The sequence below is a fragment of the Scyliorhinus canicula genome, chromosome 4 (genome assembly GCF_902713615.1).
Source record: "Scyliorhinus canicula chromosome 4, sScyCan1.1, whole genome shotgun sequence".
Taxonomy (NCBI): Eukaryota; Metazoa; Chordata; class Chondrichthyes; order Carcharhiniformes; family Scyliorhinidae; genus Scyliorhinus; species Scyliorhinus canicula.
The window spans coordinates 116,067,647-116,091,274 of record NC_052149.1 but is presented as its reverse complement, the minus strand read 5'-3'; the positions used below and the strand labels follow the sequence as shown (position 1 = coordinate 116,091,274).

General features: G+C 50.4%; 1 protein-coding gene across 1 annotated transcript in view; it reads left to right on the top strand.

Moving 5' to 3' along the window:
* The window catches only part of LOC119964909 (pappalysin-2-like), a 569,527-nt gene that overhangs the window by 234,280 nt on the left and 311,619 nt on the right, over positions 1-23,628 (top strand). The window contains exons 8-9 of the mRNA XM_038795012.1: positions 6,360-6,488; positions 15,624-15,715. Of these exons, the coding sequence (XP_038650940.1) occupies positions 6,360-6,488; positions 15,624-15,715 (221 nt within the window). The remainder of the gene's footprint in view (positions 1-6,359; positions 6,489-15,623; positions 15,716-23,628) is intronic.

The window sequence follows — 23,628 nt, the reverse complement described above, 5'->3', positions numbered from 1 at the left end:
TGGTAGAATGCTTGCTTCACATGTAAACTGTAGTGGGATCAATGCCCACATTCTAGACGGCATGGTGGCACAGTGGTTAACACTGCTGCCCCACAGTTCCAGGGTCCCAGGTTCAAATAGGGCAGCACGGTAGCACAACTGTGGCTTCACTGCGCCAGGGTCCCAGGTTCGATTCCCCAATGGGTCACTGTCTGTGTGGAGTTTGCACGTTCTCCCCGTGTCTGCTTGGGTTTCCTCCGGGTGCTCCGGTTTCCTCCCACAGTCTAAAGACGTGCAGGTTAGGTGGATTGGCCATTATAAAAATGCCCTTAGTGTCAAAAAAGGTTAGGAGGGGTTATTGGGTTACGGGAATAGGGTTAGGGATAGGGGATGAGGGCTTAAAGTGGGTCGGTGCAGACTCGATGGGCCGAATGGCCTCCTTCAGCACTGTATGTTCTATGTAATCTATGTCTATGTAATTCCGGTCGTGGGTGATTGTATGGAGTTTGCACGTTCTCCCCGTGTCTGCATGGGTTTCCTCCGGGTGCTCCGGTTTCCGCCCACAATCCAAATATGTGCAAGTTAGGTGGATTGGCCACACTAAATAGCCCCTTACTGTCCAAAAGATTTGGTCGGGTTACGGGCATAGGGTGGAAACCTGGGCTCAAGTAAGGTGCTTTCTCCAAGCGACGGTGCAGACCCGATGGGCCAAATGACCTCCTTCTGCACTGTAACTTCTATGATTCTATGAATACAAGAGGTTAGAAATCATGCTTCAGTCATATGAAGCCCTGATTAGATGATGCCTGGTGTACTGGAAGCAGTTCTGGACACTACCACTTGGATGGAAACATTGGCCTTGGAGGGGGTGCAGTCTAGGATAACTGGAGTGATACCTGGGCCAGAATTTTGCATTGCTCGGGTGGCTGGGGATGCGCCTGACCTGGAACCATGTGAAACCGTGAGAAAAGATCTTGGGCAAGCATCCCCCTTCGTCATTGCCCACTCACGCGATATTTTGGTTGGCTGGTGCACGCGAGAGCCGGAAGTGTGCCCGCCGACAATCAAGATGACAATTTAGCTCATTAAGGGACCAATTAAACATAACTTTATGTGGCCAGTTTACTTTAACGGTTATCGAGTGGGCCGATTGGCCAGGTGGACTTTACGTTTAAGCTTCAACCTCGATCCACAGTGGGATGAAATGTCAGGGCTGAAATAAAATTTAACAAGCTGTCTGGGGACTGCAGTTTGTGTTTGCACCGGCCCCGATTCCAGCATTGGAATCGATTCTCTGCCGATCGCCAATTACGATTTTGGCGTTGGGCATTGCAGAATCCCGCCCCTAGTATTTTTGAACCGCTCCCACAAGGCAAAACATCCTTTCAGCATCAACCCTATCATGTCCCCTCAGGATCTTATATGTTTGAATAAGTTTGCCTCTTGTGAAAATGAAAATGAAAATCGCTTTATTGTCATGAGTAGGCTTCAATGAAGTTACTGTGAAAAGCCCCTAGTCACCACATTCCGGCGCCTGTCCGGGGAGGCTGGTACGGGAGCTCATCCCTCTAACCATTTTTGTGGACACACACAAAACCTCCTGCAGTGAACTTTGATTTTCAGCACTGTTTTATGTTTGAAAATTACCACAGGTTTTAATTTTGTTCCATAAGTAGATAGTACCACCGTCAATCTTGGGTGCGATTCACTGGGCCTGTTGCGCTCTCGATCGAGTGCTGTGTGGCCAGTGGATGCCTGGAGAGGCCTCCTGCGGGTTTCCTGGCACCTTCACATCTCACGGGATCTATCCAAGTCCAGCGAGGCATCTGAGTCAGAATCATGCCCAAAAGAGGCATGACCAAATAGCACCGACGTCTTTGGGGAACTTATTCGGGATCTACCGGCGTCCTGGGATCTATCAGCCTCCGCAACGAGTCCGCAGCTGGATGCTGTTCAGCACTGGTCCGCATCAACACGGACTAGCTGAAACGGCACCCAGTGGGTCTCCTGGGCTATTGGAGACCCCTAAGTAGTCAGGGATAGCGGAGGGTGGCTCTTTGTTCCCCTTGGGCTTTTTGCTTGTGAGCAAAGATGGCTACTCACCAACTCAGCTCCCCGCAGAAGCCCTTCCACCAGGTCCACATTTTTCAAAAAGGATACTAGTTTGCGCCAGCATGACCACTTGCTGGGGGAGCCGATGAATGACATGAGGCCTTGGATATGGGGTCTCTCCCATTAATTGTATGGGAATCGGGCTTAAGTGGTGATAATTTCTGGCCATGCTATGGCAAGATCCCGATTTCGCCTACGGGAGCGGGCAGGTTGCATCGCAAATCTGTTTGGCACTTTGCGCGGTTCTCGTTTTCGGTCTCTCCCGCTATTCACTGGTCTTGTTTCGCTTGAGCGAGAGCACAACGAAGCCAGAGAATTGCACCCTAATGTGTTGGTCAAACTGGTGAGAAACTCCCCAGGGCACAAAAAAGTGAGTGACCAAGGGTGCTATCCACCATCCACGTTGCACTCTCGCTCGAGTGCAGTGCGGCCAGTGAATGCCGGGAGAGCCCCCTCACTGGCTTCCCAGCAGACTTCACACCTCGCGGGATCCACCCAGGTCCTGCAAGGCATCCGAGTCAGGATCCCGCCCCTTGTGGCACGCGCCATAGCCAGATTTGAACTGACTTCGGCAAACTTACCCGATATCTTCTGGCATCGCGGGATTTACCAGCCTTCTCAGCGGGGCTTCAGCCGAGCGCCGATCAGTGCTGGTCCTTACAAACCTGGACCAGGCGGAACAACACCCAGGGGGTCTCTCGGGCCATCGGAGCCCTCTGGATGGTCAGAGTCACAGCAGTGTGACCCCCCCCTGGCCCTCCCCCCTGGAACGTGCGCAACTTGGCGCTGCCCAGCTAGCACCTTGACACTGCCACTCTGGTACTGCCTAGGTGCTTAGGTGGCACTGCCAAGCTGGCAGGATCACTGCCTTGGTGCTAGGGCGGCAGTGCAAGGGTGCCCAGGTGCAAGAGTGGCACTGCCAAGGGCCCAGGCCTGAGGGTGGGGGTAATGCCCATGAAAGGAGGGAGGTGGGGGTGGTTGACGGGTGGGGTGGGTGCATGGCAGGTAAGTAGGGGCTCTGGGGGGGTGATGGGTGGGGGGGGGGGGATCCTGGAAGGGGGGGGCCTATAAATGGTCATAGGAGGCCTGAAGAGGGGGGACCCCCAGGGATCCCAAAGTGGGGTGTCCTCAATTGGAGGTTGTGGGGTAGGAGTGCCCATGTGTGTGCGGGGTGACATTGCCCATGGGTGGGTAGTGTGGTGGATCCACATGCTTACTTAGAGATCAGGCGTCCTTTCAAAATGGTGACCAATCACTGAGTTCAGCTCCCAAATACTGAAAAAATTCAAAGTGTGGACTAGACGGGTGAGAAACTCTCAAGGGCCCAAAATAGCAATTAAGGGGCCTCACGGTAGCATGGTGGTTAGCATCAATGCTTCACAGCTCCAGGGTCCCAGGTTCGATTCCCGGCTGGGTCACTGTCTGTGTGGAGTCTGCACGTCCTCCCCGTGTGTGCGTGGGTTTCCTCCGGGTGCTCCGGTTTCCTCCCACAGTCCAAAGATGTGAGGGTTAGGTGGATTGGCCATGCTAAATTGCCCGTAGTGTAAGGTTAATGGGGGGATTGTTGGGTTACGGGTATATGGGTTACGTGGGTTTAAGTAGGGTGATCATTGCTCGGCACAACATCGAGGGCCGAAGGGCCTGTTCTGTGCTGTACTGTTCTATGTTCTATGTTCTAAGTGTCATTAAATTGGGGTGGGGAACTCCCTGAAACACCCCTCACAAGTGAACTTAGAAATCTTTCTGTTGTCTTCTCATGCTGCTGTGATTGTCATTAGAAATGTTTTTGAACCTTTCCAGCCCATTTGTTCAGTTGCTGGGTATATTGAAATTCATGGGCTTTTCACCCATGTTCCGCAATGTGGCATAATGGCTACAGGTGTATTTTGCTGTTGGTCTGATGATGAATCACTGGATACTGGTAATTTTGTCATCGGGGTCATAGATCATAGAATTTACAGTGCATTCACCCCATCGAGTCTGCACCGGCCCTTGGAAAGGGCACTCTACTTAAACCCACGCCTCCACTCTATCCCCAGTAACCCCACCTAACCTTTTGGACACTAAGGGCAATTTAGCATGGCCACTAATCTGCACATCTTTGGACTGTGGGAGGAAACCGGAGCACTCGGAGGAAACCCACGCAGACACAGGGCGAAAGTGCAAACTCCACAAAGGCAGTCACATTGAATTGAACCCGGGATCCTGGAGCTGTGGGGCAGCAGTGCTAACCACTGTGCTACCATGCCATCCTTTTGGTTTTTTGGTCTTTTGGTAATCTCTGAGCATTTGGTCTTCTGCCTCAACGTTGGACATTTTCGTTCCATGAAGTAGCTGCAACAACCGTCTGTTGCTCTGAAATTTTTTTTTTAATTTAGAGTACCAAATTCTTTTTTTTCCCAATTAAGAGGCAGTGTGGCCAATCCACCTACCCTGCACATCTTTGGGTTGTGGGGGTGAGATCCACGCAGACACGGGGCGATCGTGTGAACTCTGCACGAAAATCCCAGGGCCAGTATCGATCCCGGGTCCTCAGTGCTGTGAGGTTGCAGTGCTAACCACTGCATCACTGTGCTGCCCTGCTCTGAAATCTTAAATGGATTCAAGGTTTGATTTGATTTGACCCACTTAAGTCTGTGCATTTGCATTGCATTTCTGGTGATGATGTAACCATGCTAAAGGTTGTTAAGGCTCATTCTGATACACATGCTTCTGAAGATCAGGTCAGTGGCTCATCCTCATTCTCATGGTGCATTTTGTCATGGACACCTTCTTCAGGCACCAGTTTTCACTAACACTGAATTCTCTCCCTGCAGCACAATTATTTGATAAGTTAGCAAAGCAACCTTTCGCTTGAAACCAGCTTCATACTTAATCCTTTTCTGTTGGTTGTTTGCCATGTGCAGCCTGCTCTGTGTAGGTACGTCTTAAGAACCTTCATCTCTGCTTGACAGCAAGGCATGTATTGTCTGCTTGATCCGATCCACTGACTTGCAAAGTGAGTAAAACAGCCATATCTGAAGTGGAAAATTAAGACCAACTCTTAATTTGAGTGTAATATTTATTAGCTGAAAAGGGTTGAGTATAGACTTAAACATGTTTTTCGGCACCAAAATATGTGGTTACCTTATCGTTGGGTTGACTTGTACATCATGATCAATGGTAAGTACTCTTCTCTGGGTCTCTCAGTAACTGGCGAGAGTGTATGAGTGTGGGAAGAGGAAGACAACAGTTGTTTAAGGAAATGGACTATCTTCACTCTCCAACAGTTCATCACTGTCCCTCCATATACAGGTGGGGAGGGGGTTTGTAACCATTGTACTGAGTTCTTATGTTGCTGCTGTGAGGCATTAAATCTGGAGGGTGAGAATAAGCTACAGTATGGTATTAAAGCATATTTGCAAATTACAACCTTATTAAAGCACATTTGCAAATTACAGTTTGTTATTAAAACAAATTTGGAAATAACAGTCTGTTATTAAAGCACATTTGCAAATTACGTTCTGCTATTAAAGCACATTTGCAAATTACATGTGTCACATCTTGGGTAAACTCCAGAGGGTTTGAAGTGTGGATGACTAATGGGAATGGAGGAATACATGGCAACTAATGTGTGGAGCCTGTCCAATAGACATTACAAGTGTGGTGGGAAAACGTGCTGACAAAAGGTTTGTAGCAAGCGTCAATCAGCTGAACCGTGACGATTAAACTGCCTGGTAGCTGCCATGCGAACAACTTGTTTCCAACTCGTTGGCTTCAGGCTTGATCATGGGGAGGTGTCTTGGGGATGGAGCTGTTTCAACGTAAGCAGCAGCTTTGTTTACCCTGTTTTCCATTGATGATTGAGTTGTGAGTTAGTTCTAAAAGGGAGCATTTTGAATGAATCCCTTTTCTATTGCTTCTGTGGCTGGCTGCACAATCTCTCTCTGACCACACATACCTCATTCGTACAGTGCACAAAGACCTTGGAGGCTCTCTCAGTTAGTCATTCAGTTAGTCGTGAGCAGTGGCAGAATACCTCTCCATGGTGGGTCTCAGCCCTTGGATGTCCCTCAGTCGAGTTCTGCCAGGCCTGTTGCCTCCCCTGCAGTCTTTATAGGAAGTTTGAATTGGTTTTCATTAGATTTCAAACAGTTTTATTTGAATTTCGTGCTCCTGATTTTGTTTTTCTCTGCACAATTCACTGTTGCATAGTTCATTTTTCTCCTTCAAGAACTCTGGGGGAGACTAAGTGGTGTTACTAATGTTTGTCGACGATGTACTTTCAGGGAGGTTGCCCCAGGCAGAGTTTACAGCTACCAAGTAAAGGTGGCAGCCGGATCAACATCCAGTGAACTAACTCCACCTCTGGCCTACATACATGGCAGTCCCTTCTGCGGGGATGAACGAGTGGAAAGGTAAGAAAAAAAATACAAGACTTAATTTAGTCACCTTATTCGCGGGTTCACTTTTTTCCCCCCCATTTTTCCATTGAGTACTCGGCTCAAACAGCCCAAGCATATTCATCTAAGCTCCAGCAGAGAGAGAGAGCTTTTGTCACCTGTAGTTGATCACAGAGTGTACTGTCCCCTGGGTCTTTCCTTTATGTGTTGAGGAACCCTGAGTAAGGGTTGGATTGAAATCCAGGTGCTGAAGGTGAGGGATCCAACACACAATGCATCAACTTGCTCTGACTTACTGCCAACACTCCAGACAACAGTGAACTTTTTGGGAGTTCTTTCAGTTTGAAGCAAGTTGTGAGAAAATTAGCAACACACATTGCATGAATTTGGCTCACGAGATGATTAAAAGATCTGCTGAAGTCTGTTGAAATAGGTTCCAGGACACCTGTGCACTATCCATTCTAAATGTAATTTAGCCAAGCCAGGTTATCCCAGCTGTAGTTCCCAGATGGTGGCACAGTGGTTAGCACTGCTGCCTCACAGCGCCAAGGAGCCGGGTTCAATTCCAGCCTTGTGTGACTGTCTGTGCAGAGTTTGCACGTTCACCCCACATCTGTTGGGTTTCCTCCGGGTGCTCCCGTTTCCTCCCACAGTCCAAAGATGTGCAGGTTAAGGGGATAGGCCATCCGAAATTGCTCCTTAGTGTCTAAGAAGATTAGGTGGGGTTAGGGTGCTCTCTCAGAAGGTTGGTGCAGACATGATGGGCCAAATGGCCTCTTTCTGCACTGTAGAAATTCTCTGGATTCTATGACTGTTGCCCAAGCTGGTGGACCTCAATCAGCCATCCCAATAAGGTATCCCAATACGTTTCACAGCCAATAAAATACAACCATTGTATTTAATGAAGGTAAAAACAGCAGCCAGTTTCCACACAACAAGATCGCGTGGTCAAGACGTCTCATGACACAATTAGTTGATATTTTTCTGGTAGTCTGTCAGGAGACTGCTCTTTGAATAATGCCATGGGATCATTTACAACCACTTAAGAAAGCATTGGTTTAATGGCCCCGCTTGTCCTTAAGATTTATAGATTTAAGCAAAGGGACAAGAGATTTAGAGGAGATTTGAGGAAACATGTTTTGTCCCAGAGGGAGGTGGGAATCTGGAACTCACTGCCTGAAAGGGTAGTAGAGGCAGGAACACTTAAGACATTTATGAAGCGTTAAAATTAGTCCTCAAAATGCCATTGCATACGAGGTTACGGCCCAAGTGCTCGAAAATGGGATTAGAAAAGATTGGTGCTTGATGGCTGACACAGACACAATGGACCAAAGGATCTCTTTTTGGGCTGTAAAGCTCTGTGACTCTTGCAATTCTCCCTAAAAATGCCTTAGTGTGACATGGTGGCACAGTGGTTAGCACTGCTGCCTCACAGTGCCAGAGACCCGGGCTCAATTCCGACCTTTGGTGACTGTCTGTGTGAAGTCTGAACATTCTCCCTGTGTCTGCCTGGGTTTCCTCTGGCTGCTCTGGTTTCCTCTGAGAGTCCAAAGATGTGCAGGTTAGGTGGATTGGCTATGCAAAATTGCGTCTTGGTGTCCAAAGATGTGTAGGTTAAGTTACGGCGATAGGGTGCACTTTCAGAGGGTCGGTGCAGACTCGATGAGCTGAATGGCCTCTTTCTAAACTGTAAGGATTCTATGATAGTGGTTTCTGGTGGGAAGCATTGTGCGATTCCCACTCGATGGGTTGGCGTGATCCTGATCGCAATCCACCACACTTTGACTTTTTTTTGAGCTTGGGGTGATTCACGGGGTGAATGATAAGTGCGGACCCAAGATACAAGCAAAGCCGGATCCTCAGAGATTGGGGCACGATTATTAAAGGGCTCCCCTATTTCAGAATAATGCTACAGAACCCCTCTCCTTTATGCCGGCAAAGAACCCTCATCACCATTGACAGCATCAGCTGCCCCCCCCCCCCCCCCAACCAGGTGAGTGACACCCTGCGTTCACCAAAGGTCCTTCCCAATTCAGGTCCACCTTCAGGCCACACCCCTTGGCAATGCCAACCTGGCACTGCGCCCTGGGATGCTGGTTGTGCTAACCTGGCAATGCCATGTTGGCACTGCCATGGTATCAGAGGACATTCCAGGGCACTGACCACCCAGGGGCTACAATGGCCTCCGAGTCCCCCAACATGATTATCATTGTCTGGCCTCCAACAGTGATTCCTGCTGACTTCATGTTGCACCAGCAGGTGGGATAATTACAGGAGCTGGGTGAATTTGCCATAAAGCCGATTCTAAATATTTAAATTAGGTTACGTCACCAGGTGAGAATCACAAGGTGAGATCTCCTCGTCGCAAATCCGGTTATGGCGCTCTCAGGATTTGCGCCGGCTTGAACAGGTCCGTTGAATCGCCCCCTCAGTCTCTGGAATGGGGCTTGCACTAATGACCTTCTCACTAATGTGAGACACCTGCCGCTGAGCTCAGCTAACATTTGCATCTTTTTTAAAAAGGTTTTACTTGGTTCAAGAGTTTTCTCATGCCTTCTCATGCAATTGTTTTTTTAAAAAAATAATTTTTATTGAAAAATTTTGTTATTATATAACAACAGCGAACCGCAATAAAATACCAACAATAACAATAATGATAACAGTCATAAACATTCGCCCATCCTCAATGAACAACAAAACATATTAACAACAACTTAAATTAACACAATATTAAGTTAAATAACCAAAGAAAAAAAATAGAAACAATAAAGAACACCCTCCTTTCCCCACCCCCCCGGGGGTTGCTGCTGCTATTGACCCAGATACCTATCTTTGAGCCAGAAAGTCCAGAAAAGGCTGCCACCGTTTATAGAACCCTTGTACTGATCCTCTCAGGGCAAATTTGACCCTCTCCAATTTTATAAATCCCGCCATGTCACTGATCTAGGTCTCCACACTTGGGGGCCTCTCATCTTTCCACTGCATCAAGATCCTCCGCCGGGCTACTAGGGACGCAAAGGCCAGAACACCGGCCTCTTTCGCCTCCTGCGCTCCCGGCTCCGCCGCAACTCCAAAAATCGCGAGTCCCCAAACTGGTTTGACCCTGGATCCAACCACCCTCGACACCGTCCCCGCCACCCCCTTTCAGAATTCTTCCAGTGCCAGGCATGCCCAGAACATATGGGCGTGGTTCGCTGGACTCCCCGAACACCTGGTGCACCTGTCCTCACCCCCAAAGAACCTACTCATCCTAGTCCCGGACATGTGGGCCCGGTGTAGCACCTTAAATTGGATGAGACTAAGCCTCGCACATGAAAAGGAAGAGTTGACTCTCTCCAAGGCATCCACACAAGTCCCATCCTCTATCTGCTCCCCTAGTTCCTCCTCCCATTTAGCCTTCAGCTCCTCCACTGACGACTCCTCCACCTCCTGCATTACCTTATAGATGTCAGACACCTTCCCCTCTCCGACCCACACCCCCGAAAGCACTCTGTCCATCACCCCCCGCGAGGGCAGCAAAGGAAATTCCTCCACCTGTCACCTAGCAAACGCCTTTACCTGCAAGTATCTGAACATGTTCCCTTGGGAGAGCCCAAATTTATCTTCCAGTTCCCCCAGGCCCGCAAACCTCCCGCCAATAAACAGGTCCCTCAATTTACTGATGCCCACACTTTGCCACCCCCTAAATCCCCCATCAGTGTTCCCCGGGATGAACCGATAATTTCCATCTAATGGAGCCTCCATCGAGCCCCTTGTTTCCCCCCCATGCCGTCTCCACTGTCCCCAGATTCTTAGGGTCGCCGCCTCCACCAGGCTCGTGGTATACCTCTTAGGAGAGAGCAGCAACGGCGCCATTGCCAGGGCACCCAGGCACGTACCTCTACAAGACGCCATCTCCATTCTTTTCCACGCCGCCCCCCCACCCCCCATTACCCATTTACGCACCATTGACACATTGGCCGCCCAATAATACCCCAAAAGGTTGGGCAGCACCAGCCCGCCTCTATCCCTCCCTCGCTCCAGGAAAACCCTCTTCACTCTCGGAGTCCCATGTGCCCACACGAAGCTCAAAATACTGCTAGTCACCCTCCTAATGAAGGCCCTGGGGATGAAGATGGGCATGCACTGAAAGAGGAACAAGAACCTCGGAAGCACCTTTATTTTGATGGACTGCACCCTCCCCGCCAATGACAATGGCAGCATGTCCCACCTCTTGAACTCCTCCTCCATCTGATCCACAAGCCTGGTGAAATTATGCTTGTGAAGAGTCCCCCAGTTCCTGGCCACCTGCACCCCCAGGTACCTAAAACTTTCCCCTGCCCTCCTAAGCAGAAGCCTGCCAATTTCCTCCTCCTGGTCGCCAGGGTGCACCACAAACACCTCACTCTTGCCTAGATTTAGTTTATAGCCTGAAAAGGTCCCAAACTCAGCTAGCAGCTCCATCACCCCCGGCATCCCTCCCACCGGGTCCGCCACATACAGTAACAGGTCGTCGGCATACAACGACACCCTATGTTCCTCCCCACCTCGCACCAAACCCTTCCACCTTCCTGAATCCCTCAACGCCATCGCCAACGGCATGATTGCCAATGCAAACAACAAGGGGGACGGGGGCAACCCTGCCTGGTCCCTCGGTAAAGCCGGAAGTACTCCGACCTCCTCCCATTCGTGGCCACACACGCCATCGGGGCCTCACCCATCTAATATACCCTTCACCAAATCCAAACCTCCCCAACACCTCCCATAAGTACCCCCACTCCACTCTATCGAAGGCCTTCTCCGCATCCAGCGCCACCACTATCTCAGCCTCCCCCTCAATCGCCGGCATCATGATGACATTCAACAACCTCCGCACATTCGCGTTCAGCTGCCTTCCCTTAACAAAACCTGTCTGGTCCTCGTGTACAACCCCTGGCACACAGTCCTCTATCCTGGTGGCCAGGATCTTTGCCAGCACCTTGGCATCCACATTAAGGAGAGATATGGGCCTGTATGAACCACACTGCTGGGGGTCCTTGTCCCTCTTTAAGATTAAAGAAATCAGCGCCCGCGACATCCCACGCCTCATTAAGTGTCCGCACCAGCAAGGGGTCCACTAGGTCCACAAACCTTTTATAAAACTCCACCGGGAACCCATCCGGCCCTGGCACCTTCCCTGACTGCGTCTGCCCGATCCCCTTAACCAGCTCCTCCAGCTCAATCGGCGCCCCCAACCTCTCTATCTGCTCCTCCCGCACCTTTGGGAAAGATAGCCCGTCGAGAAACCTCTCCATTCCCCTCCTCTCCACCGTTGGCTCCGACCGGTACAGTTCCCCGTAGAAGTCCTTGAAGACTTCATTCATCTCTACCCCCTTCCGCACCACATTCCCACTCTTGTCTCTCACTCCAGCAATTTCCCTAGCCGCATCCCGCTTGCGGAGCTGATGAGCCAGCATCCTACTCGCCTTTTCACCATGTTCATACACTGACCCTTGTGCCTTCCTCCACTGTGCCTCCGCCTTTCTAGTGCTCAGCAAATCAAATTTAGCCTGTAGGCTGCGCCTGTCCCCCAACAATCCCTCCTCTGGTGCCTCCGCGTACCTCCTATCTACCTCCAGCATCTTCCCCACCAGTCTATCCCTCTCACTCCTCTCCCTGTGTGCCCGGATGGATATCAGCTCCCCGCGAATCACTGCCTTCAAGGCTTCCCAGACCATCCCCACCCGGACCTCCCCCGTATCATTCACCTCGAGGTACCCCTCAATACTTGCCCGGACCCTCCGGCACACCTCCTCCTCCGCCAACAACCCCGCATCCAACCGCCACAACGGGCGCTGGTCCCGCACCTCCCCCATCTCCAACTCCATCCAATGTGGAGCGTGGACGGAGACTGCAATGGCCGAATATTCGGCCTCTCCACTCTCAGAATCAGTCCCCTGCTCACCACGAAGAAGTCTATCCGAGAATAGACCCTATGTACGTGGGAGAAGAAAGTGTACTCCCGTGCCCTCGGCCTCACAAACCTCCATGGATCCACCCCTCCCATCTGGTCCATAAACCCTCTCAGTACCTTGGCCGCCGCCGGCCTCCCACCCGTCCTTGAACTGGACCGATCCAGTGAAGGATCCAACACCGTATTGAAGTCCCCCCCCATAATCAGACCTCCCGCCTCTAGATCCGGGACACGTCCCAGCATACGCCTCATAAAGCCCGCGTCATCCCAATTTGGGGCATACACACTAGCAAGTACCACCTTCTCTCCCTGTAGCCTGCCCCTTACCATAACAAACCTACCCCCCTTATCCGCCACCACCTCCGATGCCTCAAACGACACATTTTTCCCCACCAGAATCGCCATTCCCCGGTTCTTCACATCCAACCCGGAGTGGAAAACCTGCCCCACCCACCCCTTCCTCAGACGGACCTGGTCCGCCACCTTCAGGTGGGTCTCCTGAAGCATTGCCACATCTGCCTTCAGCCCCCTCAGATGAGCAAGTACCCTAGAGCACTTCACCCACCCATTCAATCCTCTCGCATTCCAGGTGACCAACCGGATCAGAGGGCGTCCCGCCCCCCTCCCCCGTCAACTAGCCATAGCTCGTCAACTGCCCGCCCCAGGCCAGCACCCCCCGCCCGACCCAGTCCCCACGGCGACAACACCTCACCTCTGTCCCCCCGGCCCACACCAGCTCCTTCCTGACCCTGCCACCAGCAACCTGGTATTCCCCTTTCCCCCCCTCCCTCCCCCTCCCCACCCAGGCTAGGAACCCTCCTAGCCACGAACCGTCCTCCATTGTACTTCCGTGGGTCAGCTAACTTCTGCTGACCCCGGAAACTCCCGCCAAAAACCCGACCCCTCCCAGAGTGGGATCATCCCCCATCCTGTCACTCCTCAAGGCACTGCTCCAGCACGGGGAGGAACCAGTTAAGGCCCCGTCCCCCCCGTCATCATCTCCACCCCCCAGCTCCGCAACGCGGGAAACCAGAGGAAAGCCCGCGCTTTCTCACTGCCCCACCACACCCTTCTGACGCAGCTCCCAAATAACAGCCCCACTCCATACCCCCAACCCTATACAGAATACAACAAACCCCCCAACCCCCCCCCCCGCAAAATACAAAACTCAAATAATGCCCCCCAACAAAAAAACAGAACAGCACCCCAATAAATAACCATATCAAAATTACAAAAGTACAGAAAAAACACAGCAACAGCAGAAACCAGCAATAAAGCATTACAACCGACCTCGCAACCCCCAACCCCTAGTTCAAGTCCAGCTTCTCCGTCCGCACGAAGGCCCACGCCTCCTCCGGGGAATCAAAATAATAATGCCGCTCCAAATAAGTTACCCACAAGCGTGCAGGCTGCAACATTCCAAACTTTATTTTCTTCTTATAGAGCACCTCCTTCGTCCGATTAAACCCGGACCGCCGCTTCGCCACCTCCGCACTTCAATCCTGGTAGATCCGTACTACCCCATTCTCCCAATTGCTGCTCTTCACCCTCTTGGCCCAGCGCAGCACACAATCCCGATCACTGAAACAGTGGAACCTCCCCAGCACCGCACGCGGGGGTTCATTCTCCTTAGGCCTCCTGGCCAGTACTCTGTGGGCTCCCTCCAGCTCCAGGGGCAGATGGAAAGATCCTGCCCCCACTAGCGAGTTCAGCATCATGGCCACGTAGGTTGTCAGATCCAACCCCTCCAGCTCCTCCGCAAGGCCCAAGATCCTCAGATTCTTCCACCTCATGCGGTGATCAAGCTCCTCGAAGCGGTCTTGCCATTTCTTATGGAGTGCCTCGTGCCCCTCCACCTTACTCACAAGGACCACGGCCTCCTCCTCTCGTTCAGCGGCCTGCGCCTGCAATGCCTGGATGGCAGCACCCTGGGTCGTCTGAATCTCCGAAACCTTTTTATTCGTTTCCTGCAGAGAGCTCAGCACCTCAGCCTTAAAATCTGCAAAACAGCGCAGGAGAGCAGCTTGCTGCTCCTGCGCCCACAGCTTCCACTCCTCTGGTGCTCCGCCGGCGGCCATCTTGGAATCCTTCCCCGTTTTTTCTGGGGAGCTGCTGCCGTTTTTTCCCCCTTTCCACTCCGAGTTCGAGTCATGAAATGTGGAGAAAGTTGATCACCACACCTTCTCCCACCGGGAGACGTCGAAAAAAATTCCATTTTGGGCTCTAAAAAGAGCCGAAAAGTCCGTTTGAATCGGGAGCTCCCAAATGTGCGGCTTTCTACGTCATCGCCGCCACCGGAAGTCCCCCTCATGCAATTGTTGACACAGTGAAACACTGTTCTACAAGCAGCAGTTACTCTCCAACATCCTCGCCAAGCAATGTTTCTTCATGTGAGGCCCTGGATGTCAGGTCCCCATGGGAGGGATTCCTGGCCTGGTCTGGCCCTTTCCACTGGGAGACATTGAGTAATGAGCGGCAACAGGAGAGAGATTGGCGGAAGTTTCTCTTTCTCAAGAACTGTCTTGGTTGAGACTGGGCGGCTGAAGTCCAGTAACAGGCTGGGTGGCACGTGTGCTGGCGCAGCCATCTGCAGCATCTGGTGTATCAGGGACATTGTTGGGTGAAAAAGGCTGCCGAGGACGACAAAATAACAAGCCGACAGAAGCAGGGCCAAATAGGAACAGCAGCTCCCTATCAAATGAAAGGTGGGAGCAAAGACAAATGGCAGCACCCTGTTACATGATGCCTGGGGTGTTTAGATTTGTTTTTAGCAGACCACTGAAGCCCATCCAAATCTGGTTCAACAGTCGGTTATACCAGGGAGCTGTGATAAATCAGTGCAGATGGTGCAAGCTCCCTGTTAAACTGTCGTCCTTCATTAACACATCATTAACACACTGTGACATGAACATTTGCAGTCAACGCGGTGGAGCAGTAGCTGGAATGTAGACGTAAAGTCATTATGGCACAGAAGGAGGCTATTTAACCCATTGGGCCCAGGCCAGACTCGATGTACAAACCGTGCCACATACCCATCACTATGCGGCCCATGATGGGGGTTGGTACTTTTTGCACGAATGTGACTGACGAGTGGAATAGCTACCTGAATGGTCTTGAAAGCCTCCTGCAGTTGAGCCATACTGTCAGCTTCAAGTGTTGTGTGGGAGTTAGGATGAGGACTTTGAAAATATTTTTGTCTGTTATTTTCTCTCTCTCAGGAAACTTGGAGAAGAATGTGATGATGGTAATTTATTGGATGGTGATGGGTGCTCAAGGAAGTGTAAGAAAGAGGAAAATTTCTACTGTATCGGTGAGTTTACAAACAATAATACAGACCAGCCCCTGCACAAGGTCAAATTTAACACACAGAAATGTCGTGTTACGCACAATATACTGCCTCTATATATAACAAACACAAGCTGCTTATATGTCTGGGTATATATAATATACACGAACTGTCCCCATGTCTGCTTACATGTAATATACAAACACAGTCTCCATGTCCAGTTTCTATAATATACACACAGTTTCTATTATATATACATGACACAGTAGCACAGTGGTTAGCACTGTTGCTTCACAGCTCCAGGGTCCCAGGTTCGATTCCAGGGATAAAGCCAGGGGAGTCCAACAAGCTTCTTAAAAGTACTTTATTTGAACAACAGCATCGTACATGCACAGGGCCTGGTTACCTTTCACCAGGTCCTCATCTCACAGGGTCCTTGTTCCTTTTTAGCTGGCTCTACAGCTGCCGGCTTTTTATGTTAGAACTGGGTTAACTCAGTCCAATTCAGCACGGGGAACAATCATCCCCAGCTGGATGGGTCCTGTACAGATTATTACACCCCTCCCCCCCCAAAGTCCGAAACCCCTCGCAAGGACGACCTTTGAGGAGGAGAGGACCAAACTGGTGCACATCTCACAGTGACCAGACAACAATCCCCCCCCCAAAAAAACTGATTGGTTCGGATAAGGCGCCACCGAACGGGGAAGCAGAATGGGCCGGCGTGTACTCTACCAAGCATTACGTCCAGCCCAACACCCTCACCAGTCACACGCGGGACGAAGCTGGCAACAGCCGAACCCGGGGACGGCGCGCACCACAGCATCGGACCCATTAGCCCAAGGCCCAATCGGCATGACATGCTTTCCAGCCACAGAGGGAGCAGGTCGGGGGGGACATCGGAAAACGTCCACCTCAATATCCTGTAACTCCCAAATGCCCCTTAATTTAAAAATAAATTGGGCACTCTAAATTTTACCTAAAAAGAAAGCACCTACTAAAATGCCCAGGGAGCTGTCGCCCCAACATTCTTACATCAGCAGGGTTCCGTGCGAGCTATCCACAGGACCAGGAGTCACATATGGAATGTCCGGTCAATTCAACACCAACAGAGTCTTGAGGCGCACAACCTGTAGTTGTACAATAACTGTCAGCTCGCAGGCAAAACATCACTGTTGCAAATCCCACAGCCCGAGGAGCCGCAGAACAATCTTTCAAATACAACTCCGCACTCATGAGCAGAATGACATTCCAAAATGGCGGCGGCAACCCAAGAACCCTGGACCACTCTGCCAGTATCAGGAAACAACAGCAGACAGAGACGGACGAAATGCTACGCAACCCACACCACAAGTCGTTCAGAAGATATCGCATCCGGTACTGCGGGACACACCATACTCCAGATCACTCCCAATGGACACACTTCACAAGCCGGCAGCAAAACCTCGGCTCGGCACTCGCCTTCCATGACATTACAGGTGCCGAAAAAGAAGGAAAAAACCCCACAGAAACAAACTCTGTACCGTAGTCCACTCTTTGAAAAAACAAAATTCTGGGGAGGTAGCTTTGCTGAACAGGCAGCACGCCGACAGCTCTAATTCATCACTGTCGCCAATGAGATAAAGCCAGGGGAGTCCAACGAGCTTCTTAAAAGTCCTTTATTTCAGCAACAGCATCATACATGCACAGGGCCCGGTTACCTTTCACTGGGTCCTCATTCCTTTTTAGCTGGCTCTACACCTGCCTGTCTTTTATGCTAGTGCTGGGTTAACTCAGTCCAATTGAGCATGGGGAACAATCATCCCCAGCTGGATGGGACCTGTGCAGGTTATTACAGGTTATTACATCCGGCTTGGGTCATTGTGCGGAGTCTGCACGTTTTTCCGTGTCTGCGTGGGTTTCCTCCAGGTGCTCCGGTTTCCTCCTGATGGAACCATCAATTCTACGGACACATGCTTGTAGGATTAGAATAGCGGTTTTAATATACTTACAACAGAGCCAGCCTGTTTGCCGTTGAACTTTCGATGAACTGGCCGGCTGGCTCTGTGGCACGGATCTTTATACAGCAGCTCCAGGGGGAGGAGTTCTGGGCGGAGCCAAGGGGGGGGCCCAGTACAAACTCTCGAGTACTCCCAGAGCTACTCCCCCTGGTGGTCAGGTAGTGCAACAGCACTTACAATATCGGTACATATATACAATGGGAACAGAGTGACATTGGTAACTTATAATACCGTGTGAATCTCATTCACCACACCTCCCACAGTCCTAAGATGTGCAGGTTAGGTGGATTGACCATGTTAAATTGCCCTTAGTGTCCAAAAAGGCAGTGAATGGTGAAAAAAATAATCAAATGCTGCACTCTGGATCCCACGAACTTGTGGGGCAATCTGCCCCATGTGCACAAAGTCGAGAATCGGCCTGTGCGATCACATGGAAACCCATGGCAGAATCTCGTGGTCCTGAGTAGACATTATCCTCAAATCGAGGAACAGCCAATGACAATCTGATTTATATTATGTGCACAATGCCCCTATATCTGGGTATGTATATTGTACTGAATTGCCCATTGACTCAAAGTCATTGCTCCTGTAACTGATTAAATGTAACGTACAGAAAGAACTCCAGAGAATTTTTGACTTGGCTCAATTTTAACACTCTTGTCTAAGTTGAGCTCCAATACATAAACTTAACATCATAACATAGGCTGACATTTCAGTGCCGTTCTGTGAGAGTGCTGTAATTTGGTTCAGATGTTTTAAAATTCTGTTTGTACTTTCAGAAGAGTGGAACGGTTCTCCTAGTGCACTGGCCATTATTGATCCTTCAACCAACAGTACTTTTTTTTAAAAAAAACTTTATTTATCTCTTGTACCTCTTGTGGGAGCTTGCTGTGTGTGAAATGGCTGCCCTATGTACCCTTATATTACAACAGTGGCTGTAGTTCACAACCTCTTCCTTGAACGTAAAGGGACATAAAGAGACCAAGTAATTTGTCGTATAATTCAAGTTGTTTCTTTTGCGAAAGTACAGAGGACAGTGGAAAGATAGAGAATATGAAATGGAATCTTCCTAAGAAAAACAGATTGGTCGGCAACTTGAAAACTGAGGCAAAGATAGGCCATTTAACCCATCATGTCCATGTCAAGCCTTCATGAGAGTAATCCGAACCTAATCCCAATACCTCACACTTATCCATTGGCTCTGGTTTTGTCTGACTACATTAGTACTTATTTTGTATTCTGTGATAAGATTTTTAAAACCCAAAATTATGGATAATTTTACAGTTTACACACTGTGTCAGAAAATGACATAGGGTGCTGGATTACTCCAACAAGAGACTTATTTCCCTTGCTATGTGCCTGACGTGTGCAGGTCCACCGTGCCCACCCTTGACCCATGTGTTTCCTGTACTGTGGGCAATCCCAGCCCCTGCCTGTCTGCCCCACCGACCACTCATAACTCCCACTGACCGCGGAGGCCTATGGCCTTGTGGCTGAAGGCTATTGCGAATAGGGAATTGTGGTTAAGTGAGCACTTCACACCTATCAAGTGGATCTCCGTATATGGGTGGGCCATGTAGTATGTGGGACTCATTGCCTCGCATCCCAATCACTCCTTGATGCAAGGACACTGTGCTTCAACACTGCAGGAGGCAGCACCACAGACGCAGTGGCCAACCTTGGAATACCCAGGGGCTGGTCCCCAGCCCCGGGCACATGACTGTGGCATGGTTTACATGGGCAGGGCATGTCTGGCGGGGGGCGGCCATGTCTGGGGGGATGGGGCATGGGGTTGGTGGTCGGCATGCATTACGGAATAAAGAGCCAGAGGCTTCATACTGGTTGTGATGAGGATATTTTAATGCCCGTCGTACAAATGTTCACCACTGCCCCACTATCCTGATGGCGCCGCCCCACTAAATAAAAAATGAAATGAAAATCACTTATTGTCACAAGTAGGCTTCAAATGAAGTTACTGTGAAAAGCCCCTAGTCGCCACATTCCGGCACCTGTTCGGAAAGGCTGGTACGGGAATTGAACCGTGCTGCTGGCCTGCCTTGGTCTGCTTTCAAAGCCAGCGATTTATCCCCACTATCCCCACCCCTCCCCCCCCAAAATCCCCACAATGTCCCATCCAATGCACACTCCACTACTTATCTCCCACCTACCCTCGCCACATGCCCCCCGTGCCCTCAGTGAGCCTCGATGCGCTTAGCCTTCTTTGCTCTGCCGCTACATCTAGGTGTATCCCCAGGAAGCCCATCAGAAGGGAAGACAGCCAGCTGCTTCCTACATTCCATGGCCTTCGATGCCCCTTGTGGGTGTCCTCTGGGGGTCTGGGGCCACGCTGTTCCAGGTGCTGGCCGCAAGACGTGGCCTCATCAGCAGGGTGGAACTTGGAAGAGTTGGTGGCCACCGTCACCAGTCCATAGGATAGGTCCAGCTTGCCACTCTGCACTTCCTCCTTCCGGTCTGTGTCCATAGGGTCCTGGGGTTGTCCTCGGGATGGAAGGACAGCTGGATTGAGCCCTGGCTGCCCCTGTGTCATCTGACGCTGCCAGCCGTGGCGCCTCCCCTGGCACCGTGGTGTCAATGCCCTTGGCGATGCTCCTCAGTGATTGGGCCATGCTCTGCAATGACTCGGCAATGCCCACCTGAGAGTGGAACATGTCCCGTAGCACCTCATCAAGGTCAGCCTGGTACTGGGTCATATCCCGCAGTGAGTCAGTCATTCTGCCGAGACCCTTAGCCATGACAGTCAGCGACTGTTCCAGAGGCTTAGCATCTGACTGGGACCAGGCTGGGTCCTGAGAGCCAGCAGCCCTCCGACGGCTGTCTCGCCTGGGCATTCCTGCCTCCATCTGATGTGCATCAGCGACTGTGGTGCTCACCAGATTGTGCCCTAGAAGCCTGTCCACTAATGTTGGCCACCAGGGTGTATTTTGCATGCTGATGGAGGGTGGGGATGACACTGTGATGCATCAACTGTGGCATCCTCAGAGCTCTCCTCCGATGTGGTCTCATGGGAGGCGGGTGGGTGGGACCACCCTAGATGGACCAGCACCATCGGCTGGAGGGCCTCCGGGGAATGAACATGGTCAGTGGGAGGGATGGGTCAGTTTGTATGGCATTCACTACTCACGTTTGATATGCCATCTGGGTGGGGCTCAGTGGACCCTCACCTCTGCAGCGTGCGCTGAGCGACACGGTGGCAGTGGTTAGCACTGCTGCCTCACAGCGCCAGAGACCTGGGTTCGATTCCGACTTGGGTGACTGTCTGGAGTTTGCACATTTTTCCCGTGTCTATGTGGGTTTCCTCCAGGTGCTCTGGTTTCCTCCCACAGTCCAAAGATGTACAGGTTAGGTGGATTGGCCATGATAAATTGCCCGATACTGTCCAAAGGTTTGTTGGGTTATGGGGATTGGGTGGGGAGTTAGGCCAAGGTGGAATGCTCTTTCACAGGGCCTGAGCAGACTCCATGGGCTGAATGGCCTCCTTCTGCACTGTAGGGTTTCTATGTCCTCAGCATTGGTGGCCGATCTGTCCTCTGCCACCCCGTCAGTTCCGGGATCCCTTCCTTGAATGTTGTGAGGATTCTTATGTCCGGCACTGGTCTGGGCCCTCTCCCGGCGATTGTGGGAGAGATTCTCCTGTGGAGACACAGAGATGACATCAGTAGCCACACGTGTGATTGATATTGGTGCAGCAGGGTGGCGAGGGGTGGGGGGGGGGGGGGGGGGATGTTGGCACGTGAAAGAAGGGCTGGTGTAGGACGTTGACCTTCTTGTGGCACTGGAGGCCAGGCCTCCTGGTCACATTCCTGAGCTGATGGGCACTGCCACTCCATCCCAGGCAGCACTGACTGTCCTGTGGCTCACTCACTGGGACCCTCAGAGGAACAGGACATCCCTCCTGCCTCCACCACAGGTCTGCATCTCCAAACCTTGAAGGCTGGTCGTCTCGGTGCCATGAGTGCGAGCTGAGTGCGGTTGGTTGTGCAAGTGCGGTTTAGGTGCTGCCCGACCTTGTTAGCGGGGGGGGGGGGGGGGGGGGGGGGGGCGGCGAGTCGGCTGGCGGGCATTCATTTGTGGCATGAAGCATGTGAGGCCTCGTTAAGTGGACCAATTAATGTTGAGTAGCACTGTCAGCCTCTCCTGGCCGAGCGCCGGGAAGCTCACAGCAGTTCGAGCCCCACTCGCGACCACATTTAAATTTTATTTCCAGAGAATTGAGCCCTGACTCTACGTCTTGATCTCCAGTGCTAATATCATTTCTCACTACTGCACTGACCTCTTCCTTTAATAATAAAGCTACCCCACCTCCTTTCCCTTTTTGTCAATCCCACTGAAACACTGAGTACCCTTAGATCATAGAATTTACAGTGCAGAAGGAGGCCATTCGGCCCATCGAGTCTGCACCGGCTCTTGGAAAGAGCACCCTACCCAAGGTCCACATCTCCACCCTATCCCCATAACCCAATAACCCCACCCAACACTGAGGGCACTTTTGGACACTAAGGACAATTTTAGCATGGCCAATCCACCTAACCTGCAAATCTTTGGACTGTGGGAGGAAACCGGAGCACCCGGAGGAAACCCACGCACACACGGAGAGAACGCGCAGACTCCGCACAGACAGTAACCCAAGCCAGGAATCGAACCTGGGACCCTGGAGCTGTGAAGCAATTGTGCTAACCACAATGCTACCGTGCTGCCCATAAAGAAGGACAAGGTCACCAGATACATGGGAGCATACAACGCCCAGAACTGGTCTCCTTGTGACCATGTCTCAGTAATCACCACCAAATCATACACCATTGTCACTATTGGTGATGATAACTCATTAATTTTGTTCCGAATGCTTTGTGCATTCAGACATAATAACTAGCCTTTCTATACTTATATTGCATATTATACAGCTTTATAATCAATCAGCCAGTTATATACAAGGTCACACTGCATCTCCAATGAGTACCCACTATCTGAATAGAATTAACACCCAATTTATGTCCAATTAACATGTTCTCATTTTCACTAACATTTTGTAAACACATATGCAACATATTAATTAATGTGTCCACCATGCATTCATCCTCTGCAATTAGAATATTGTCTTCTTCACAGAGTGGTTCTAACATCTCTTTAGCATTTCCTCTATCTTTCATATATTCTTAAGTATTTTATTATTTATTACTTATTTTGTATTACATGTTTCTCTTGGTTCTCATGTCGAGGAAATTTACCGCTGCCAAATTTTTCACATGTTCACCACAAATTTTTTTTGCCAGTTTCTTGGGGCCAGATCTCCCTTTTTTTCATCTCACCAGTGCAGTTCCCTTATCTTTGATTCTTCATTTCCCTTTTCTGTTCTTGCATTTAACCGAACTATGGTCACTGTTACCCAATTGTTATCTAACATCAGTTATTCATTTCCCTAAATGTTTGATTTACGAGAAACATACTGATCTAAGGAAAAGTCCTGGGTGCATGCAAAAGCTTTGTTCCGCTTCATTTGGTACAGTTGTACCCTGTCATTCTGGAATGTCTACAGATCGTCACCTCTCTCCTTTCTCCCTTGTTTTTTGACCTACAATGAAGAAATAATCATATTGTTTCCTATCCTCTTGCTTAATTGTATCCATGTGGATACTGCCTTACTGTAAACCCCTAGGACATGCATGTGTTTCAAAGACTGTGATAGAATCATTTGCTAACTATGGTCCAATTCCTCTTCCATTCCTGAAAATGTAAAACTGAGGAATATTTAGTACCTAGTTTCATATAACCTGAAACCTCATCACCATTATAGCTGCTACATTTTATTCGTCCATAGTTATCAATTATTCAAATTTTCAAATTTGGTTTTGAATACTTTGTACACGTGTGTGTGTGTGTGTGTGTGTATGTGTGTTTGTGTTAGTTATATATATATTATATATG